This window comes from Balaenoptera borealis (assembly GCF_965194805.1).
Source record: "Balaenoptera borealis genome assembly, chromosome: 1".
NCBI lineage: Eukaryota > Metazoa > Chordata > Mammalia > Artiodactyla > Balaenopteridae > Balaenoptera > Balaenoptera borealis.
Window position 1 is genome coordinate 172,871,149 of NC_138860.1, and position 21,808 is coordinate 172,892,956.

Genomic DNA, 21,808 nt, shown 5'->3' on the forward strand with positions numbered 1-21,808 from the left:
AGCAGGAGTCTCATCACCTCCCAAGACAGGCCATCATCCTTTGGGCTGCCTGGCCTCTCAACCCAACCCTCAGGACCCTGCCTAGCTCTGACTGGTCCTTATCTCCTGTCTCCTACGTCCTTAGAGACCTACCTACGGGCTCTGCTTCCTGTCCCTTCAACACCCAGACCCATTTGTGCTCCCAGCTCCTCAGCTGCAGAATGCCTTCCCCACCCGTCGCCACCCCTGCAGGGCCTCGATGCTCTGCACTGCGGCTGGTCTCCAGGCAACACCCCCTGGCTAAGAGGCCCCAGGCCTGGGTTAAAATTCTGGCTCTGCCACATGGCCTGTGGCCTTGGATCAGTGACAATCTCTGTAAGCCTTACTCTCTCCACTAATGAAGCAGGGACAATGGCAGCCATCTCCTGGGACTGTCGTAAGGAGATTCCTTTCTCTTGCCTCCAGCGCCCACTCTCCCTTCTTGTCGGTCACAGCCCCACCCCACTTTCCCTCGTGTGCTCCAGTGGGGCCACCTTGCAGGATGGTTCTGAATGGGGCTCTGGAGCCTGGCAGCTGGGTTTGAACATGGTTCCACTCTTCCTACCTCTGTGACCTCAAGCAGGTCACATCACCTCTGTGCTTTTTTTCCATCTTAAAATGGGGATGAGAGCACCGACCTCATGGGACTGTGGTGAGGATAAATGATGTACTTTATCAGCACATAGTGAGGACTCAGTTAACTGTTGGTGATTTTTATGGCACCTGTTTATGTCCCATCACCACACGGCTGCTTTAAAGTTCTGCTGGGTGAAAACAGGCCTTAAAGCTTTTCTGTCCATTTTGCTGTGGTGTCCTCCGTACCAGAATTTAACCCCAACACTTAGGTGGACCCCATAGGCAAAACAGATTTTTGAAAATGGAATTGCTCTGAAGAGAGGAGGGGCCACCTCTGTCATGCCCTGGAGAAGCCCCAGGCTTGGAAACCACAGCACCGCAGGGTCTGGGATGTGCTGACGGACACTTGATCCAGGACCCTGAGGGCCGCAGCTAGAGCTGTCCCCAAGGCCATCGTCAGGGTGAACACAAAGGGCTCTCAGGATTCAGAGACCAAATCCTTTGCTAGTTCAACTAAAGTGATACCTGGCATAGGGCAAGGTTAGGAAAGACTTCACCAAGGAAGTGGCTTTTAAGCTGGGCCTTGAGAAGGAAGGGCACGACTTCAACAGGTGGAAAGCAAAGGACCAGAAGTGGGTGGGTGTTGGAGAGCAGGTGCTGCCCTGTCTTGGTAGAGAGTGGGATGCATGGAGAGTGAGAGTGCAGGGTCCCGAAGGCCATGGAGAAGTAGAGGCACCACGGAGCAGGGCAGCGACCGGATCACTGGGGGTCAGCACGAGGAGCTTGGCAACATGACCAATGGATATGGTGGGGGCCAGGTCCAGGGCTCTGGTCTTTCAGCGCTGACTCCCAATCCTACTGCCAAGTTCTTCCCAACAGGGAATATGGGAGGGGTTTCAATATTCGCCTGCCTCAAGGAGAAAGCTTTGGGATGGTGGACGAGGCATGGAGAAGAACTTGCAGCGCTCCGGCTCAGAGCAGGATACGCCCGAGGGATGCTGGCTCCTGCAAGCTCCAGGCACTGGACGAGGACCCAACCATGTCCCTGGCAACCAGACCCCTTGCCGGGGGCAGAGGAACCCAAGTTCACCACGAAGATAGGAGCTGAAGCGAGCTCATGTCTTCAGTGAAACCGGGACCACCGAAGGGAGAAATCAAGGACAAGCACGGTCTGGAGTTAAAACTCTTTATTGTCCTGCCCAGGGAGCCCCGCACAAAGGAATCCGTGGAGCAGGGGTGAGGGGGGCAGCACAGGCCTGTCCCACAACTTGAAGAGAAGGGGGAGCCGTGGGAGGTGGGAGGAGACAGCTCCCATTCAGCTCCTTGATGGCGCTGGCTGCTCCGACGGGCCCCCGACATCTCGGACCCAAGGGGTGCCGTCACCAGTGCGAGGCCCGTACCTGGGGCCAAGGCCAAGCTTTGTTACATCGCTCTGATCTGCAGGGGTCACTCTGGATATGTCAGTGTCACTCATCTCTCCAGCCTGGCTGGGGGAGCCCAGGCCCCAAACTGCAGGGGGGAGATGGGCCCAAGTGCTTGGAGGCTCTGGGAGAGTGGGAAGAGGGGGCTGCATGGGCTGGAGGCCGCCAGGCGTGGGGCACAAACTACCCCTAGTGCAGCTTCTGGCAGACATCTGAAGGGGGCCCGTCAGCCCTACTGGACCATTCTAGAGGCCAGTGGAGAAGGCCCCAGGGTGGCTGAGTTTATGCAGGCTTCTTAGTGTACCTCCACCCCGGGACCAGAGTCCTGGCAGGAGAATGGGCTTCAAATCCAGCTCCGGCCCCTGTGCTGCCTTGTCTGGTGGGTCCAAATATCCTTCCCTCCCACACCAGGCACTGGGCTGAGGCAGAGGGAGCCCAGCAGGCAGTGGCAGACACAGCTCTAGAGGGAAGCTAAGGCTTTTCCAACAGATGAACAAAGGGTGCCTCAAGGGTGGGAGTCACAAGCCTGGGAAAGAGGGGACAGGGAGCTTCTGAGCGACCAGTGAGACACAAAATGCAAACACCTCCACCCCATGCCCATCCTCAGCCCTTACTCCACCTCACTTAGCCCAGACCCCTGGGCCAAAACCAGAAGGCCCATCCCTGCCTTTCGGGGCGAGGAGAAAGAATCTGGAACGAAAGGTGATGGCGGCTGCCTCCTCAGGAGCCTGGTGGGCCCAGGGCCATGCGGCAGCCATCACCGCAGGTTAAAGACCAGGCTGAAGGTTAGGATGACGCCCAGGAGGAGGACAAAGGGCAGCCAGGTCTTCACAAAGGCGCCGATGCTGATGGAGAGAGAGGGGAGCATGGGAGGGAAGGGCCCAGTGAGTGGGCGTGTGGGCCGGCACACTGTCCTCCCACAAACCCAGACGGGGCCGCTCCCCCCAAGGAAGCTCCTGGAACTACCCCCCTCACCCCCAAACTCAGTCAACTAAGGGACTGGGCCAGGTCTGGTGCCCGCTATGGAGGAGCACCAGCTACGGTCCTGGGCAGGGGCTGTTCCAGGCTCCTGGTGGAGATGTGACACCTCGCTGGGTGGGTACAAGAGACACGCCCACCCTCTGGGCCTTCCTGACTCCACCCACAACCACCCCTGTGTCTGGGGAGAGGTCGCCAGCGAGAGGACCCAGAAGTCTTCAGTCTGGGTGGGGAAGCCAGGAGTGCCCTCTGCTCACAGCCCAGTGGGCGGGGAGGGGTCGGCAGAGTTAGCACGGGGCTACGGCTCAGCCCGGCTTCAACCCCGCCTCTGCCTCAGTCTCTGTGTGACCACAGATAAGGTCTTCCCAGGAGACCTCTAAAAGCCTTTGGACCAAAAAAGACCCTGAAAATCTCCTTTTCAGAAGCTCTTAATGATGAGCACAGCTGGAAGAAAGCCTGGAGAGGCAGCTGGGTCAGCCCAGGTGTGTGCTCGCTCCCCGGTGGGAGGGTCACTCCACCTCTCTGAGCTCCCTTTATCTGTGAATTGGGACGGCCTTTGACCTCACAAGTCATGAGGCGGGGGCTTCAAAGGTCCTCCCAGGCCGCCCCTGGGGCCCACCCGCCCAGAACCCTGCCTCTGACGAGGGGTGCTGGGAGGGGACCCTATGGGGTCACCCACCCTCTTCTGAGGGTCCACCTGTTCACTGGACCTGAGCACAGGGTCTGTACACACGCAGCATCCCTGAGGAGCCAGAATCATTACTTCCATTTTACCAAGGACAGCTGCAGCTCAGAGAGGCCAAGGCAGCTACCCAAGACCTCACAGTGAGCAAGCGACAGAGCTGGGCTTCAGACGGCACCGCCCTCTTCACCAGGAGCTCAGACAGTTGTTTTCCTGCTTTGTCCCTGCTGGCTGAAGGACCCCAGAAATGGCCCTGTTGGGATCCGTGGGAGAGCGGCCCCGGGGAGGGTGGCGGCGGCCAGGGGGACAGGCAGCGCACCTGACGTACTTCCCATACAGCAGGCAGAAGAAGCAGAGAGTCACCATGTTCCAGTTGGTGCTGTTGTTGTAGCGCATCAGGTTCAGCGCCAAGGCCACATGTGAGTGGCAGTTGTCACAGCAGAGACTGTGCTGGAGATGCAGGATGGGCTGGGTCAGGCTGGGCTGCAGGGAAACCTCCCACCCTCGTTCCCGCCCTCAGGAGCAGCCCACGTACCATGCGGTGCTTGTACTCTTCGGAAGCGTCGTGCACAGCCGTGTCCCACGCATTGGGCCCACTAGCGTATACCTGAGCAGGGTCCAGCTTCCAGTACCTGAGGGGGGAGAAGGGGTTCTGGGCACTGGCTCAGCTCCACGAATGTCCCCTGACGCCTGCTCTGTGCAGGGCCCTGAGCTGGGTGCTGAGGCTACAGGGGTGAGCCAGGTCCAGGGAAAGGGCCACACAGCAGACAACTGGAACAGTGTGACACGCCCACCGCCATGTGGATCCTGGGGAGGATATGAACTCACTCAGTGGGGACGAGAGGGGCTTCCTGGGGGTGACACCTGAGTCCAGTGTGAAGGAGGAAGGATTAGCCAGGCACAGAATGGGGAGTGAATATTCTAGGGAGAGGGAACAGTTTGAACAGAGGAAGAGGCACAGAACTGTGCAGTGTGTACCAGAAATTAAGAAACTGGGCACTGCTGGAGGATTCAGAGGGAAGAACGGGGTGAAGGATGTTGGAAGGCGAGGCTGGAGATGCAGGGGGGCCACGTTCTGGGGGACTTGAAGGTCATCCTGAGGAGTTCATCCGTCAGAAAGCATTCTCCCCATCTCCCCACATGGGAGACTAGGGTGAATGGGAGAATAGCTGGTGGAGCTAAAGTCTGTGAACCTCAAGCTGGGCGACACCCCAAAGGGTCTCGGGCCAGGGGGCACTGGGAGGTCAGAGCGCCCTCTGGCTGCTATGTGGGGAATGGCTTGACAGAGGAGCCTACAGACGGGACCAGTGAGAAACCACCGTGGCTGGGACTTCAGCTGCTCAGGGGTTCCTGCCTGGAAACGGATGTCCTTACAACTCTCGTTGAGGAGCAGTCTGGCAGCAGACACACAGACCAGAGGCCCCTGGCTCACATTTCCACCTGCCTGAGGAAGTCCGCAGGGTTTGGAGAGCCCAGCTCCAGGCCGCCTATGCTGTGTGGGACACCAGCTCCTCCTTGGGTTCCACCCTCCTGGATGCTGCCTTGGGCAACAGAGCATCTGATGCTGTTCTGAGCAGACTGAAGACTGAGGCACTGTCACCAGACCCACAACTGAGGTGGGCCCCCAAGACAGAAAAAATGAAGTCCAAAAATCCCATGCAAACCAGCAATAGCTCCAGGAGAGACTAAACTGCCTTTATTCTCTCCAACCAGAACTTTCCAGCAGAGTTCCACACCATGCCTCCCTTACACCTTAAATGGTGTGTTTGTTCCTCGAGGGGCAGGAGAAAGAGTCCAGGTTTTGGAGTGAGACAGACCTGCATGTGAGTCCCAGCTCTGCCACTTCCTGTGTGATCTTGACCAAGTCCCTTCCTTATCTTCACCTTTCCGATGGAGCTGAAAACACGACCTTGCAGGGCTGAGGCAAGGCCTAGATGGCCTGTGGGTAAAGGACCCAGCCAGGGGCTGGAGCAGGAGACGTGTGGCACAAGGTCAGATGCTCTGGTAGACCCTGGCTGCCCCCCTTCACCCCATCCTCAGGCTGCTGGCTCCTGCTGTGCCCCAGAAGGCCTGGCCTGCTGCTCCAGGCAGGAGGAACCTGGCTCTAGGGCCAATCACACGGATGTTCATCACTTACTTGGCAGGCTTCCCGAAGGCCATGTTGTCTTCCTGTTGAGGGACAAGAGCAGAGGTCAGTGGGGAACCCGCATCCAGCCCAGCAGACAGACCTGGGTTGGTGGTGGAAGTGTCGTGACTTAGAAGGAGGTAAGGTGGGTGGGCAGAAGTGGGGCCCGGGCCCTGCTCTGGGGCTGGCGGGACATCTGAAGGGCCAGCAGCAGCTCTTCTGTGTGAAGAAGGCAGTGCGGCAGGAGTGCACAGAACACTGCACCCGGAGACCAAAGACTTGGGGTACAGCCATGACTGCCTCTCTCTGTGGCTGCCAAGTAATTCTCTCTGGGCCTGTTTTCTCCAGGTTCTCTGGTCAATCTCTAGTCTTTGTCCACAGGGAAGTGGCTTCCTTCGTGGTGTGAATGAGGACACCCTCTGACCTCCTGACCCGACTGTGGTGGCCCACACAGAATCTGGCAGTGTGACTGCAGTCAAAGCAGGACGTGGGGTGGGTTGGGGTGAGTGGGGTGGACACAGCAGTTGGGCCTCGAGAGGCCTGCTATGAGGGGGATGTTTTAGCCAAGTCCTAGACCTGCCACACAAGATGTGGGGTACAGGAGTTACAAAGGGACAGATTCTGAGTTCAGAATCTGCTGACAGAGCTGGTCAAAGATGAATTATCATACACGTATATGACAGTGAAAGTAATGGGTATGAAAGACCTTTGTGGTGTTAAGATGATCATGACAAATATGAATATAAACAGGTTGGTGCCACCACACCCATTCATCCCAGCCTCTGATGGAGAGGAAGCTGCAACCTCGAAATAGGCAGGATGCTGCCCGCTCATCTGGAGCAAGCCACTGCCCTATCTCGGGCACATCCCCAGGGAACAGACCTGAGAACACAGCTGGTTCATTCTAGAAGGTCCGCCCCCTCTTCTCCATGGCCACACCCAGGGAACCATGTCAGCCTCCCCTGTGCCCCCGCCTTGTGACTCCCACCTTCTGAAGGTCCAGACACTTGGTTCCTGGACCAAGGAACCAGGATGGTCTGATTCTCCACTCTTGCCTCTAACCCTACCCATGTCTTGGTACTCCCAGGGTGGGCAAAGGGCTGGGTCAGTTACTTAAGAATCCTTCTGGCCACACTGCCCTCCTGGCCTGTCCTGGAGGCAAGAGAAGGGGGAAAGGGGTCAAACACTGGTGAGAAGCAGAGGGCCGGACCAGGACTGCATGGCATCTGCATTCTTCTGCATACTGGGGAGACAGGAAGGCTGCCTGTGGGCAAGATAGGCTAGCCTTCCACTTGAGCCCTGGAACCCTCCAGAGGGGGGCTGAATGCGGACTCACCGACACAAAGTAGGGGCCAGCAAAGTCCCGAATGACTCCTGTGGATGTGCAGATGCCCATGTGGCCGATGATGGGGAAAAACCACCTGTGAAAAAAAGGACAGGGAAAGGGCAGAGCTTGTGGGTGTCTTTCAGCTGGTCAGACAGACACTGGGGACACTCCATTCAGAGTGACAGCATATGAATATAACGTTGTGTGGTAAGTGTCCAATAGGGTGGCGGCAGCGGGAGGGGAGGTACAGAAGAGGGGCAAGTGCAAGTGAACAGCAGAGCGGAGAACCAGCGCAGCCCACAGAACAGCTAAACTCAAAGGACGGTAACACTGAGTGTGGCGAGGAGGCGGAGCAACTGGAACTGTCTTCTCACTGCTGCTGGGAGAGTAAATTGTTTCCACAGCTTTGGAAAACTGGTACCATACCCTCTACCTCAGCAATTCCACTTCAGAGTATACACCCAACAGAAACAAATGCTTGTGTCCACCAAAGCCACGGACAAGAATGTTCACAGCACCTTTATTAAAAAATAGCTGGAAACAACAGTTGTCAAAATTCACTGAACCGCACACTTAAAATGTATGCACTTTATTGTATGTGAATTATATCCCAATAAAGTTGATTAAAAAAACCTAGAAATAATCCAAATGTCCAACAATAGTAAAATGGGTAAGTAAATTGGGGTATAGTCATACAGTGAAATAGTAGGTAACAATGAAAAATAATAAACTGCTACACACAACACGGATTCTCACATATACAAGGCAGAGTAAAAGAAAACTTACACAAAAGTGCATGCGTATTATTCTGTTTATGTGAAGTTCAAGAAAAGGCAAAACTAATCTATTGTGCTGGAGGGCAGAAGAGGGGTTATTTCTGTGGCAGAACTGACTGGCACAAGGGAGCCCACTGGATACTGGAAACGTCCTCTCTCTTGACCTGGGTGACATGAGTGCACACACATGCAAAATTCATTGAGCCGTATACTTAAGATTTGTACACTTTATGGTACACGTTATACCTCAATTAAAAAGTGTTTTAAAAAGTGTTTTAAAAAGTGTTGCGGGGGGGGCTTCCCGGGTGGCACAGTGGTTGAGAATCTGCCTGCTAATGCAGGGGACACGGGTTCGAGCCCTGGTCTGGGAAGATCCCACATGCCGCGGAGCAACTGGGGCCGTGAGCCACAATTACTGAGCCTGCGCGTCTGGAGCCTGTGCTCCGCAACAAGAGAGGCCGTGATAGTGAGAGGCCCGCGCACCGCGATGAAGAGTGGGCCCCGCTTGCCACAACTAGAGAAAGCCCTCGCACAGAAACAAAGACCCAACACAGCCAAAAATAAAAAATTCTTTCACTTTAAAAAAAAAAAAAAGTGTTGGGGGGGGGCACTTAAACCAGCGTGTGTGTGTGTGTGTGTGTGTGTGTGTGTGTGTGTGTGTGTGTGTGCTCGCGCGCGCCTTGGGGTGGGGGTGGGGTTCAGAAGGCTCCTCTGAGGAAATGATGAAGAAACAATGCATGCAAGGGTAGAAATCAGGACAAAAGCATGATGTATTCCAGGAACTGAAAGTTTGATTTTTTTTTTTTTAATTCTAATTCTAATTTTTATTTTTTTGGGCTGTGTTCAGTCGTCGTTGCTGCACGCGGGCTTTCTCTAGTCGTGGCGAGTGGGGACTACCTTTTCATTGTGGTGTGCGGGCTTCTCATCGTGGTGGCTTCTCTTATTGAGGAGCACGGCTCTAGGTGCACGGGCTTCAGTAGTTGCGGCACGCAGGCTCAGTAGTTGTGGCTCACGGGCTCTGGAGAGCAGGCTCAGTAGTTGTGGCGCATAGGCTCAGTTGCTCCACGGCATGTGGGATCTTCTCAGACCAGGGGTCGAACCCGTGTCCCATGCATTGGCAGGCGGATTCTCCTTAAATTTATTTATTTATGTATTTATTTATTTTTGGCTGCATCAGGTCTTGGTTGCTGCACGCAAGCTTTCTCTAGTTGTGACGAGTGGGGGCTGCTCTTCGTTGCGGTGCGCGGGCTTCTCATTGCGGTGGCTTCTTTTGCTGTGGAACACGGGTTCCAGGCGCACAGGCTTCAGTAGTTGTGGCACGTGGGCTCAGTAGTTGTGGCTCGTGGGCTCAGTAGTTGTGGCTTGCGGGCTCTAGAGCGCAGGCTCCGTAGCTGTGGCCCACGGGCTTAGTTGCTCCGCGGCATGTGGGATCTTCCCCGAGCAGGGATCGAACCCATGTCCCCTGCATTGGCAGGTGGATTCTTAACCACTGCGCCACCAGGGAAGTCGAAAGTTTGAATTTTTAAAAGCCATGGGCATTTAAAAAAACCCAAATCTCAGTTGAACCCCGATATGCAAAACGCATAGGAACTCCGGATCTGTCTGTAGTCTGAGAACCGTGGCTCTACAGGAACTAGGTGCTGGAGAGACTGATCCAGTTTAAGAAGGACTCACAGGGAAAAAAAGAAAAAAGGACTCCCAGGGCCAGCAGCCACGTGCTGATTTGAAGGCTGCCTGCTGGGAGGTGGAGGCAAAAGCCACAGAGATATAGCCCAAGGAAACAATTACGTGGGGCTGGGGCAGAGTCAGCAAAGACTTCACACAGGAGGTAACTTTTAACCTTGACCTGTGAAAGCACAGGATGTTGATAGGCAGAAAGCAAAACTCCAAGGCAGCAAAGTGCTGCATGTGCCTGGAGAATGGGAGGGGGACAGGAGTTCAGAGGCTGTTCTGGAATACTGGGAGGAGATGATGGTGATCCTGACCAGAGTACTGGTCAGGTGAGAAGCAGATGGCTTGAGAAGATCTTTAAAAGGAAGACTGGGCAGTTTTATGATGATAGGATAGAGCTCTTCCAGGTCTGCAGCTTGAGCACCTGAAAGGATGGTGGGGCCAGAGTGGTCTTTTTGTTTTTGGCTGTGCCGCATGGCTTACGGGATCTGTTCCCGGACCAGGGATTGAAGCCGGGCCCCCCGCAGTGAAAGCGCCGAGTTCCAACCTTACTGGACGGCCAGGGAATTCCCTAGAGTGGTCTTTTAAGAACATGATCCAGATTCTGTCATTCCCTTGCTCTAACATCCATTACGGGCTTCCTGTTACACTTATACTCCAAACTCCTTCCAACAGTCTGGCCCTGCTTATCCCTTGAAGTCACCTCACTCTTCTCTCTAGCTACACTGCCCACTTCTGGTTCGTCAGACACACCAAATCCTCCCACCTCAATACTTTTTTTTTACATTTACCTTCGTCCCAGACACTCTTCTAGAGCTTCACATAGCTGGCTGCTTCTCATCATTTAGGCCTCAGCTCAAAGGTCAACTTTGGAGGTTTCCCTTGACAGTGCCTTCTAGAGTAGCCACACACAACCCCAGGCACCCCAGATCCCATTACTCTGCTTTAATTTCGTCATAGTATCTACTGTTATCTGAAATCATCTTGTTTACTTATATGGTTACTGTCTTTCCCCTCTAGTATGTAAACTTCCAGAGAGCAGGGATTTTCTCTTACTGATTAGAGTAGCCCCCAGGGCAGTGCCTGGCACGTAGCTGGAGCTAAGCAGTCGTTGACTAAATGATGCATGAATGAATGTCATGCATTTAAGAGTGGAGTCAGGCTCTGAGGTCAGACGTGGGTTGATTCTTGACTTTGTTTTGGGCAGGCACTCATTCCCATCTTTGTCAGTGAGAGGTGAACAATGATGATGATGACCTCAATGGGGGGCGATTGTGAGGATCAAACAGGATATGCCTGCAAAATGCTTATGACACTTTCCTGCACTTGGTAGTTGCCCAATGTTGTTAACACGAGGTGTACAATAAATACTTGCTATCTGATTGGCTGGACTGGCTGGCGTACAATAAGTTGCTTTAGACTCACAGTGGCCACAGGATGGACACTCGGAACTATGGGAAAGTAGCTCCTCTGGCTTCTCAGGCCCTAATCTCAAGACCCATCTCCCCCTCCCACCCCCAATTCCTTCCATCTGGTTGGGGAGAAGGTCTGGGTTTGACCAATACTCCACATACCACGGCTTCACCGGAAGTTAGAATAAAGGCTGCAGACAACAGAAGAGTCTGCACCTGGGGAAGCCCCAGAGAAGAAACTCTCAAAGTATTTGTCAGTCTGGAAGCTCCATGAAGGCAAGCTCCAAAGCTGCTTTGTGGACTACTGTCTACTCAGACCTAGTACATAATAGGTCCTCAAGAACTATTTATTGAATGAATGAGTTATTGACTCTGGAGCTCTACCTGGTATAGGTAGACTATTTCAGTGGAAAAAGCCCTATGCTGGCTTCTAAGCCTTTATTTCCTCATCTATAAAATGAGGATGACAGTATCTATTTTCATTACATTGATAAAAGGACTGAATGAGACAGTGAATATAAAATGTTTAGAACAGAGCCCAGAACAGAGTAAGTATCCAATCTTTGCTGTTTTTAGTAGTAGCAATAGCTGTTATCTGGCTTTTCATGCAGAATTATCAACACTTCTGAGGGGACAGACAGATCTCTGGATTCAGTTTCCTCCTCTCTGATCCCCCTCCCCCCACCTCCAAAATCAATGACAGTTCCTTGTGCCACATCTATTCCTAGCTCCGCATTCTAGGTCAGCAATCACCACAATGCACTACAATGGTGAGTTCACCTGTCTCTCTCTCTCCTGCTGGAAGGCGAGTCCTTTGATGGGAACATGAGCCTTCTGATGGGGCAGTAGGCCTTATTCATCTTATGAACACCTGTAAATAGATCTGAATAGAAATGGGGTGTGTGCTGCTTCCGGCCCAGATGACTGGGGATCGTGGTGCCTACACTCAATGTTGCTACCAGCTCTCTGAAGAGCAGAGGACTCCACAAACGTGTTTTTGAGAACAGGGAAAAACCAAAGAGATCTCGGGATAACAAGACAGGTTTTAGCAAAACCAATACATTCCCTCCCAGTTATTCTCACATTAACATTTTACTTTCTTCATAGCACGATTCACTATCAGTTCTTTTATTAGTTTACTTGTTTACTGTCTATCTCCTTCCACCATGATTTAAACTCTGTGAGAGCAAGGATCATACCTGCTTTACTCACCACTGTATATTCTTATCACCTAGAACTACTCTAGGCACATAGGAGTCACTTAGCAGGTGTGTTAAAAAGAATACTGAGGGACTTCCCTGGTGGCGCAGTGGTTAAGAATCCACCTGCCAATGCAGGGGACACGGGTTCGAGCCCTGGTCCGGGAAGATCCCACATGCTGTGGAGCAACTAAGCCCGTGTGCCACAACTACGGAGCCTGCGCTCTAGAGCCCGTGAGCCACAACTACTGAGCCCGTGAGCCACAACTACTGAAGCCTGTGCGCCTAGAGCCCGTGCTCCGCAACAAGAGAAGCCACTGCAATGAGAAGCCCGCGCGCCACATTGAAGAGTAGCCCCCGTTCGCGGCAACTAGAGAAAGCCCGCATGCAGCAACGAAGACCCAACACAGCCAAAAATAAACAAATAAATAAATTTATTTTTTTAAAAAAAGAATACTGAATTAATCAATGAAAGCACTTTCTTAAAATTTTTAAAGGACTCAGACTTGGGTGTTCTTTTTTTAAATTATACATTTATTTACTTATTTATTTATTTGTTTATTTTTGGCCGCGTCGGGTCTTCGTTGCTGCGCACGGGCTTTCTCTAGTTGTGGTGAGTGGGGGCTACTCTTCGTTGCAGTGGCGTCACTCTGTTGCAGAGTCTGGGCTCAAGGCACGTGGGCTCAGTAGCTAGGTTCCCGGCTCTAGAGCACAGGTTCAGTAGTTGTGGCGCACGGGCTTAGTTGCTCCGCAGCATGCGGGATCTTCCCGGACCAGGGATCGAACCCGTGTCCCCTGCATTGGCAGGCAGATTCTTAACCACTGCGCCACCAGGGAAGTCCAAGACTTGGGTGTTCTTAAACAAATGCATAAGCATTTGAAAACAGAACAACTGAAGTATTTTAACATAATACAAGAATTAAGCTCATTTTAGGATCAGCAACATATAAGGACAAAAATGATCCCTTCTCCACACCACTTGGCTGTTTTTGATACAGGGAACAAATCTATTCGTCAGGTGAGAGGGGACAGGATGTAGTCAAACGAGAGCAAGTTATGGAGTCAGAAAACGGAGTTTGGGATGCTTTTGCTTACTGTCATGTGAACATGATCAAGACATTTAATGGTACAAATTCATCATCCGAGAATATAATTCCTGCCTTAGAAAGTGGCTGTGGAATGCAGAGAAAATGGGTGTGAAAGAGCTTGGCCAACTGTCCAGCACTGTGAGGAGTGCTTATTATCAGCTGTCAAGGCTGAAGCACGAGGGCAAACCAGCTCACTACTCCCCCCTCCCCGTCCCCAAGCTCCTTGCTAAAAGGCGCCAGCAGTATTGGTGCACCTGCTTTCTCTTCTGACAAAAGCTGATGCCATAGAAAGAACCCTGGTCTGGGAGGCAGACCGCCTGGGACTTAAACGCGCTTTGCAGCTGAGATGGTGTGTGATCTTCAGCCTCATCTGTGAGACAAAGGGTTGGACTTCCAGATCTCTGGGGGCCCTTCCAATGACGACAACCCAGGAGTCGGTGTGGTCCCAATCAAACTCCCACTCTTGCCTCCAGACCCAGCAGGATGTCTTGCGTATAGGAAGTGACCAGCAACCATTTGTTTAACGAATGAATAAGCCAGTGAGTGAATGAAGATGTCTCTCTCACACCCAGTTAGGGGCCCCTTTTCTGTACGCCCATAGGTCCTTAGCTTCCCAGCCTCAGAACCTGTCCGCGGTCAACAACTGTCTTTCTCTCAGATCAGACCAGGTGTAATGAGGGAGGGGAGCTTGTCCCATTCACCAGCAGAGCTGGCACCGCGCGGGTGGCGGGGTACTGGTGAACCCCGGACCCGCGGGAAGGGTTTGCTGTGTGTCGGGGCCGGAGGCTGGCCCCAGGCCGCCGGAGGACGCCGCGCGGGCCCGGTTCTCCCCGTCCCCGGGCGGACGCCGGAGGAGACTCACGTGAGCACCGGGATGGGCGTCCACACCACGCAGTAAGGGAAGCGGCTCCGCTCCACGTCCATGACGCCGCCGCCAGCACAGCTAAACTGCTTCTTGTCCGTCCCGGCCGCCGTCGGCACCTCCACTTCCGCCATCCCGGGCGGGGGTGGCAGCGGCGGCGGCAACAGAAGTGGCGAACTCCCTTCCGCTTCCGCCATGCTGCGCGCGCCCCGCTCCGGCCTGCCCCTGCTCCAGCGCCGCTCGCTCGGTGGCGTCACTTCCCGAAGGTGGGGTCCGCCAGGCTTGGCCTTCCCGCCGGGAATAGGAGCCGCGTCCTTCTTGGCCCGACCCACCTCCTTCGGCGCCCGCCAGCCTCGGGGGTTCGCGCTAGCACTGAACCGCAGCGGAAGGGATTCCCTCAGGCAGCGCTCAATCTAGCGCGGGAGACTGACCTAGAACTCTGTAATTCAGTACGCTGAGGGCTCCTAAGAGGTGTGGTACAGTCTCCATTTATTGAGCGCGACTTAGGTGCCACGCACTTGACTTGACATACATTGTTTTGAATCCCCATAAACTGCTTAGACATGCGAATTTAGGTATTTCCCTCAAGTTACAAGTGAGAAACTGAGGCTTAAGAGGTGAGGTAAGTGGCCACGACTCAAACCCAAGTCTCTCTCCCTTTTTCATTCTGTGGTCTCTTGCGAGGTAGTGGTGGCATAAAGGAAGGATAGACTAAAACAATGTGTGGCGTGTGTGTAGAAATAGGGGAAACTTGCCTGAAGATGTTTGAGCTGAGCCTTGATGTTTGCCAGGTGGCTCGGGGATGGGGGTGGAGGGATGCGTGCAGCCGTGCAAAGAAAAAAGGGCCTTGCAGAGCAGTGTGCAGGAGTGTGAATATCACCTTGGCTGGAGTAAATCACAAGCCTTAGATGTGATCCGATCCCTTCATTGTACAAATGGGAAAACTGAGGCTCAGGGAAGTTAAAGTAATTGTCTGAGATCACACACTATAAATATAAAGAAGCCAGGCTCAAATCTTGGATTCTTTGGGCTTTTTTACGGATGCCAAGATAGACAAAGAAAATGGAATCTGCTGGGGTGGGAAGTGAAAATGGGGGGACAAAGAACGAAGGCAGCAGCTAAAAATCATGCTACTGGGAGGTATGGATAAATTCGCTCAGGAAGGTGGGAGCTATGCCTTTTTGGGAAGGTTTTTCTTCCATTGAATTACCCTCCCTCAACACTCATCTATAGAAAGCCTGCTCTCCTGTTTTTAGCACCTAATATTTTAATGCATTTTTGGGGGGTATGTCTATCTCTGTTATGGAACTCTAAGGTCCTTAATTTCAGTAGCTAGCGCTGTTCCTAGTGCAGAGCAGATGCCCACTAGATGTTTACTGATTTACAGAATGACTGGATGTTTTATAAAGGCCTCACAGATATCACAGCTGAAAATGATTCTAACCCACTCAAAATTCTTTGAGTACGTTTATGCCTCTCCTGTGACCCATGTGTGTGATCCTTGATGGGCAACACCCAGCATCTGGCACGTGTATGGAATAGATTAAGTGTGCAGTACCTGTTTGTTGAATGAATAAATCACATCTTGATTCAATCACTATAGCTGTCTCATCTCTTCTGGAGGAAGGTCTCCGAGGAAGGTCTATACCTTAGACATTCCTCTACCATCACTGTCAGCCCATAATTCTAGCAAAGGGCTGGTGGGTGCCCTTTAAACATTTATTGTTTGTAGGGATGAATACACAACCAAAGTCAGTCTTTCTTAGGGCCTGCCACAAATTTGGTTGTACTAACACAAGTACCACATTTAATCTGACAACCTTCAGTGGTTTCCCATTGTACTTTGGATAAAACACAAATATACCATGCTTACAAGGCCCTGCATCATGCCCTTTTTTTTTTTAACTTGTTCACTGTCCTACAGCCTCTTTTCAGTTCCTCTCATGTGCCATGCTCTTGTATACCCCATGGACTTGGCACACTCTGTTCCCTTCTGCCTGAAATGCCCTTTCTCCCTCCAAAACTGGGTAACCTTCATTCATCCTTCAAGTTGCAGATTAAATGTCACTTTCTCAGAGAGCTCTTCCTTGGCCTCCCTATCTAAATTGGAAAGCTCCTGTGAATCTCCCCTGGAATACCTTGTTCTTTTCCTTTGTGGCTGTGTATTGTTGAACTCCCCTACTAGGCTGGAAACTCCTTGAGGGCAGACACTGTATTTGTCTTGTTCACTTTTGTAAACCCAGTGCCTAGTAGTGTCTAGCACATAGCATTTGCTTAATATTTGCTAAACTGAATGAATGGCAAATAGTTATAAACTTGGTATGTATCCTATGCTAACTATAGACAGTCTGAGAGCAGGAACCTAGCTTGTCAGCTGCTACCTCGCAGTGCCCCAAGAGTTTTAAGGGACCCATGGACGTTGGTAGGCACAGTGCTCAGTAGGGTCTGACCAGAGAGACCTAGCTCCTTGGCCTAGGCAGCTGCAGAAACAGGGGCAGGAGGAGGGCCAGGTACCTGGAGGGAGAAGCCAGCTCTTTCTCTGACTCCTCTGGAGCCTCTCTCCCAGGCTTGTTCCCCTTCGCAGCCCGTTCACAGGACCCCCTCCCACATGTACACGTCACCTAGGTTCTCTTACCCAATGTTAAAGCTTCCTTGGCCTGTGCCCTTGCCTCCTGTGCTGCTGCCACCCCTATCACCCACAGACAGATGGGAAATCTCCATCAAAGACTAACAGTCCCTTCCAGGCTCAGAGGATCACAGCAGGGTCCTGGAAGAAGCTCCTCTAACAGAGCTCAGGAAAGGATTGATAGAGCTCATAGCTACCCCTCCCCCAACACACACCCCGACCTAAAATAGGAATGACCATCTGGATCCACTTATAGGACTGGCTGGGGGAGGGAAGGATGGCAGAGCTGGAAGCAGTCAAGCTGGGAAAGCTTCAAGGGTAAGATGCTGCTTGCTTGAAGGGTGAACTCAGGGCACGTCCTCTCTTGGTATGAGTCAGGACACCCCCTCAATTGGCCCCATGTAAAAGTCCCCAGGGCTCACACACTTCCTTCCCCAGGCCATCTCACTCCTCATCCTGGCATTCAAGGCCCCCATGGTCTGGCCCCAACCCCCAACCTTCTTTTCCACCCTCATCTCTCTCTGTCTCCCTTGGGACTTGCTTGGATTTAAACTCACTGCCCTGTTTGCCCTTCAGAGAAAGAGCCCTGCACTTCATACCTCATGTCTTTGCTCACACTGTTCCTTCAGCAGAGTTCCTTCCCCTACTCTCACCCTTCCCCTACTCTCTACACCACTTTCAAGGTTTCCAGCAAATCCTCCCTCTTTGCTCCCAGAGCACGAAGGCTGTTTCTGCCTATTGAATATTCATGTGTACTTGCATTAGCATTAGCTGTTTACATGTCTGTCTTCCCCAGGAGAGGCAAACTCCTTGAGAAGGCGACTGACTGGATCCACTGGACCTTGTAGTCAGAATGGCACCGGGTAGATAGGAAGTGCTCAGGGAATGGCACCAGAGCTATCTGATGACCATAGATTGGTCGCCTTAATGGCTCTGGTGAAGAATCACCTCAATCAATAATCCAGGGAAGCAGGGCTGAGCCTGGGGCCATCACAGTGCAGGTTGCAGGAGCTGCTGGGTGTGACGCAGTGTACATGTGTGTGTGTCCTCTCTTCTGCAGGCTTTCTGCTTCTGCTCCATTGGATTCCCCTCATTAAGCCCTAAACTGTCTTCCTGGATGGTTCCAAACCTTTCTGTGGTGGGGAGGGGACCACTGGGGCCGATACAATGCAAGAAACCATTTGAGAACAGACCCTCTGACCCTTTAGACATCAGAGTTTTACAAAACGACTTTCTTCTCCATTCCATTTTATAGATGGGCAAACTTACCCAAGAAATTAGAAAGCACAGCTAGGACCAGAATCTAAGTGTTCTACACCCAGGTGGGCAGTAAAGCACGATGGTTTAAGTATATGAACTCAGGTGTCAGCCGGCAAGCCCAGTATTGACCCTTAGCTTTGTCAGTGGTTGTCAGACCTCAGGAAAGTAACCGAACCTGCCAGGGCATCAATTTCCTCATCCCTAAAATGGGAAACGAAAATTGCAAAGTTCTTGTAAAGTTTATTTGATAGGCTATAGCTGAACAGCTCCTGGCCCAATATGAACACTCAGCGTTGGCTGTTACAGCAATTAAAACCACTCATCACCATCATAGGACTCTTAACCACTTAAGCACTTTGATGCGCATCCTCTCACTGTGATTTGGGGCCTTCTTACAATGCAGTGAAATAACCAGAGCAGGTATCATGGCACCCATTTTCCCAACGAGAAAAATGAGCCCAGAAAGGTTCAGGAACTTTCCCAAGATCTAAGCATAAATTAGATAGAGTTGGGGTTCTGCACCTTAAGCCTGGGCTATCTCTGCTGGTGACCCCTTTTAGGGCCATTAAAGAGTGATGAGGACGAGACCTGAGATTCTGTAAATCGTCATAAAAAAGGTGCAAACTGTGGCATCACTAGGACCAGGACCTATTTTATACATATATCAAGAAGTGGCTTGGGTGCAGGAGGCAGAACATGGCCGAACAACAGAGTGCCTCACGCCTGCCATCATGTCCATCAGACACAGAGCCTGGCACGCAGTGGGGCACTCCACGGCAGACTGTATGGGGCAGGGCTCATGATTTCTAGTGAAATCTAACGGTCAGGGACCGTGCGCAACCCCCACATTTGCCACCCACATCTTCCAGATAATGTGGAGGCACCAGGAGGGCAGGGACTAATCTGTTGCGTGCATTGTCATTAAGCCAGTGCTAGGCAAATAGGAACCCAAAAAATATCATGACATTAAATAAGAAAGTGATTCTTAAAGAACTGGACCAGGAATCAGAGATTAGAGATCCAGTCCTGGTTTTGCTTCTAATAACTTGGGTTTTAGGCAGTCCATTCCCTCTTCCTGCCCCTCTTTGGAACTCATTGTCCCTATTTGTAGTTTTTAGAGTATCCTGGGTGGTTCTGATGTATAGCCAGGGCTGGGATCCTCTGAGCTGATCTCTCATCACTTTTTAAGTTCTGCAAATGCATTTCAGCATGCTCCTTAGCACAGAGACCCGCAGCAGGCCCCTGGGGCCACAGGGCCACAGGGCCCTGGCTGCCCACCACAAACACACGGGTTCCAATTCTAATGTCTGTTTTGCTACATATTCACTACGCAGGCTTATCTCACCGAGCCCCAGGCTCCCTGTCAGCAGGGCTGAGTCACATGTGGAAACACATTAAAATGGAGCACCACAGATCTTTTTACTGTCTATAGTTTTGCTTTTCCTAGAATGTCATATAGTTGGAATCATGCGGTATGGCTTTCAGATTGGCTTCTTTCACTAAGCAATATGCACTTAAGTTTCCTCCATGGCTTTGTGGCTTGATTGCTCATTTCACTGAGTAATAGTCCACTGTATGGCTGTACCCATTTGTTTATCCATTCACTTTCTGAAGGACTTCTTGGTTGCTTCGTTTTTGGCAATTATTCATAAAGCTGCTGTAAACATTCATGTACAGGTTTGTGCATGGACATACATTTTCAACTCATTCGGGTAAATTCTAAGTAGAGCAATTGCTGGATCCTATGATAAGACTATCTAACTTTGTAAGAAACTGCCAGACTGTTACCATTTTGCATTCTCACCAGCAATGAATGAGTTCCTGTTGCTTCACATCCTTGTCAGCATTTGGTATCGCCATCCTAATAGGTGTGGAGTGGTATCTCATTGTTGGTTTAATTTGTAATTCCCTAGCGACATAATGCTGGTCATCTTTCATGTGCTTGTTAGTCACCTGTATATCCTCTGTGGTGAGGTGACTATTCAGATCTTTTGCCCATTTTTTAATTGGGTTGCTTGTTTCATATTGTTGACTTGTAAGAATTCTTGTATTTTCTCTCAATCCTTGGCTTGTCTTTTTCATTCTCTTAACAGTGATTTCGTAGAGCAGAAGTTTTTGATGAAGTCCAATTTATCAATTTTTTTTTTCATGGGTTGTGCTTTTTATGTTGTATCTAAATACTCACTGCTGAACCCAAGGTCACCTAGATTTTCTCCAATGTTATCTTCTAGAAGTTTTATCGATTTGTGTTTTACAGTTAGTTCTATGATTCATTTTGAGTTAATTTTCGTGAATGGTGTAAAGTCAGTGTTTAGATTTTTTTTTTTTTTTTTTTTTTTGCATGTAGATGTCCAGTTCTTCCAGCACTATTTGTTGAAACGACTTTCCTTTCTCCACTGAATTGATTCTGCTCTTCTGTCAGAGATCAGTTGACTATATTTGTGTGGATCTACTTCTGGGTTCTCTAATTCATTCCATTGATTTGTCTATTCCTTTGCTAATGACACACTGTCTTGGTTATTGTAGCTTTATTATAAGTCTTGAGGTTGGGTAGGGTCAGTCCTCTGACACTGTTCTTTCTCTTTGTTATTTGTGTTGGCTATTCTGGGTCTTTGTCTCTCCATATAAACGTTAGAATCAGCCTGTTGATAGTCACAAAATAATTTGCTGGGATTTTGATTGAGATTTCATTGAATCTATGGACCAAGGTGGGAAGAAATGACATTTAATAGTATTGAGGGGCTTCCCTGGTGGCGCAGTGGTTGAGAATCTGCCTGCCAATGCAGGGGACACGGGTTCGAGCCCTGGTCTGGGAGGATCCCACATGCCGCAGAGCAACTAGGCCCGTGAGCCACAATTACTGAGCCTGCGCGTCTGGAGCCTGTGCTCCGCAACAAGAGAGGCCGCGATAATGAGAGGCCCGCACACCGCGATGAAGAGTGGCCCCCACTTGCCGCAACTAGAGAAAGCCCTGGCACAGAAACGAAGACCCAACACAGCCACAAAGAAAGAAAGAAAGAAAGAAAGAAAGAAAACCAAAAGTTAAAAAAAAAAAAAAAAAGTATTGAGTCTTCCTATTTATGAGCATGGAATATCTCTTCACTTATTCTGATTTCCTTTGATTTTTTTCATCAGAATTTTATAGTTTTCCTCATAAATATCTTGTACATATTTTGCTAGGTTTATTCCTAAGTACTTAGTACCTTTTTTCTTCTTCCCTTTTGTGAGTGTGTGTGTGTGTGTGTGTGTGTGTGTGTGTGTGTGTGTGTGTGTGTGCTGGTGAGGGCTGAATAGGTGGAGCACGGGATTTTTAGGGCAGTACAATTATTTTTTGACAGTGTGGGTACAGGACATTATGCGTGTGTCAAAACCCACAGAACTGTACAATACAAAGAATGAACCCTAATGTAAACTATGGACTTTAGTTAATAATAATGTATCAATATCAGTTCATTAATTGTAACAAATGTACCACACTAATGCAAGATGTTAATAATAGGAGAAACTAAGCCAGGGAGAGAGGGGTATATGGGACTCTCTGTACTATCTTTTCAATATTCTGTAAGCCTAAAACTGCTCTAAAAAAAAAAAAAAGTCTATTAATAAAAAAGTACCAATTCCAAATGGAATGGAGCCCCTCGTAAAGTCTTCCAATGGCTCCTCCTTGCTTACAGGATCAAGCCTACAATCCCTCATCAAGCACAGGAGTCCTCCACAGTTTGGCTGCCCCTGGAGTCCATGGGCCACCCCACCCTCTACAATGCAGCTGAACTGAACCACTCAGGGT

General features: G+C 50.8%; 2 protein-coding genes across 3 annotated transcripts in view; both read right to left on the minus strand.

Moving 5' to 3' along the window:
• Positions 1-1,766: 1,766 nt before the first annotated feature.
• Positions 1,767-14,386, minus strand: TMEM222 (transmembrane protein 222). Of its 2 annotated transcripts, none has more exons than XM_082348791.1 (6): positions 14,136-14,386; positions 7,137-7,221; positions 5,813-5,844; positions 4,211-4,307; positions 4,004-4,125; positions 1,767-2,860 (listed from the first exon to the last, which is right to left on the minus strand). In XM_082348791.1, exons 1-6 carry the CDS (start codon positions 14,330-14,332, stop codon positions 2,773-2,775), a joined length of 621 nt encoding a protein of 206 aa, XP_082204917.1. In that variant the 5' UTR covers positions 14,333-14,386; the 3' UTR covers positions 1,767-2,772. The 2 variants fall into 2 exon arrangements, with proteins under 2 accessions (XP_082204917.1, XP_082204916.1); XM_082348790.1 differs by having other exon boundaries at positions 3,995-4,125; positions 14,136-14,384.
• Positions 14,387-18,653: 4,267 nt separating this feature from the next.
• WDTC1 (WD and tetratricopeptide repeats 1) overlaps positions 18,654-21,808 on the minus strand; it is a 73,376-nt gene continuing 70,221 nt past the window's right edge. Inside the window, exon 18 of the mRNA XM_082347861.1 lies at positions 18,654-20,717. Within this exon, the coding sequence (XP_082203987.1) occupies positions 20,709-20,717 (9 nt within the window). The 3' untranslated portion in view covers positions 18,654-20,708. The remainder of the gene's footprint in view (positions 20,718-21,808) is intronic.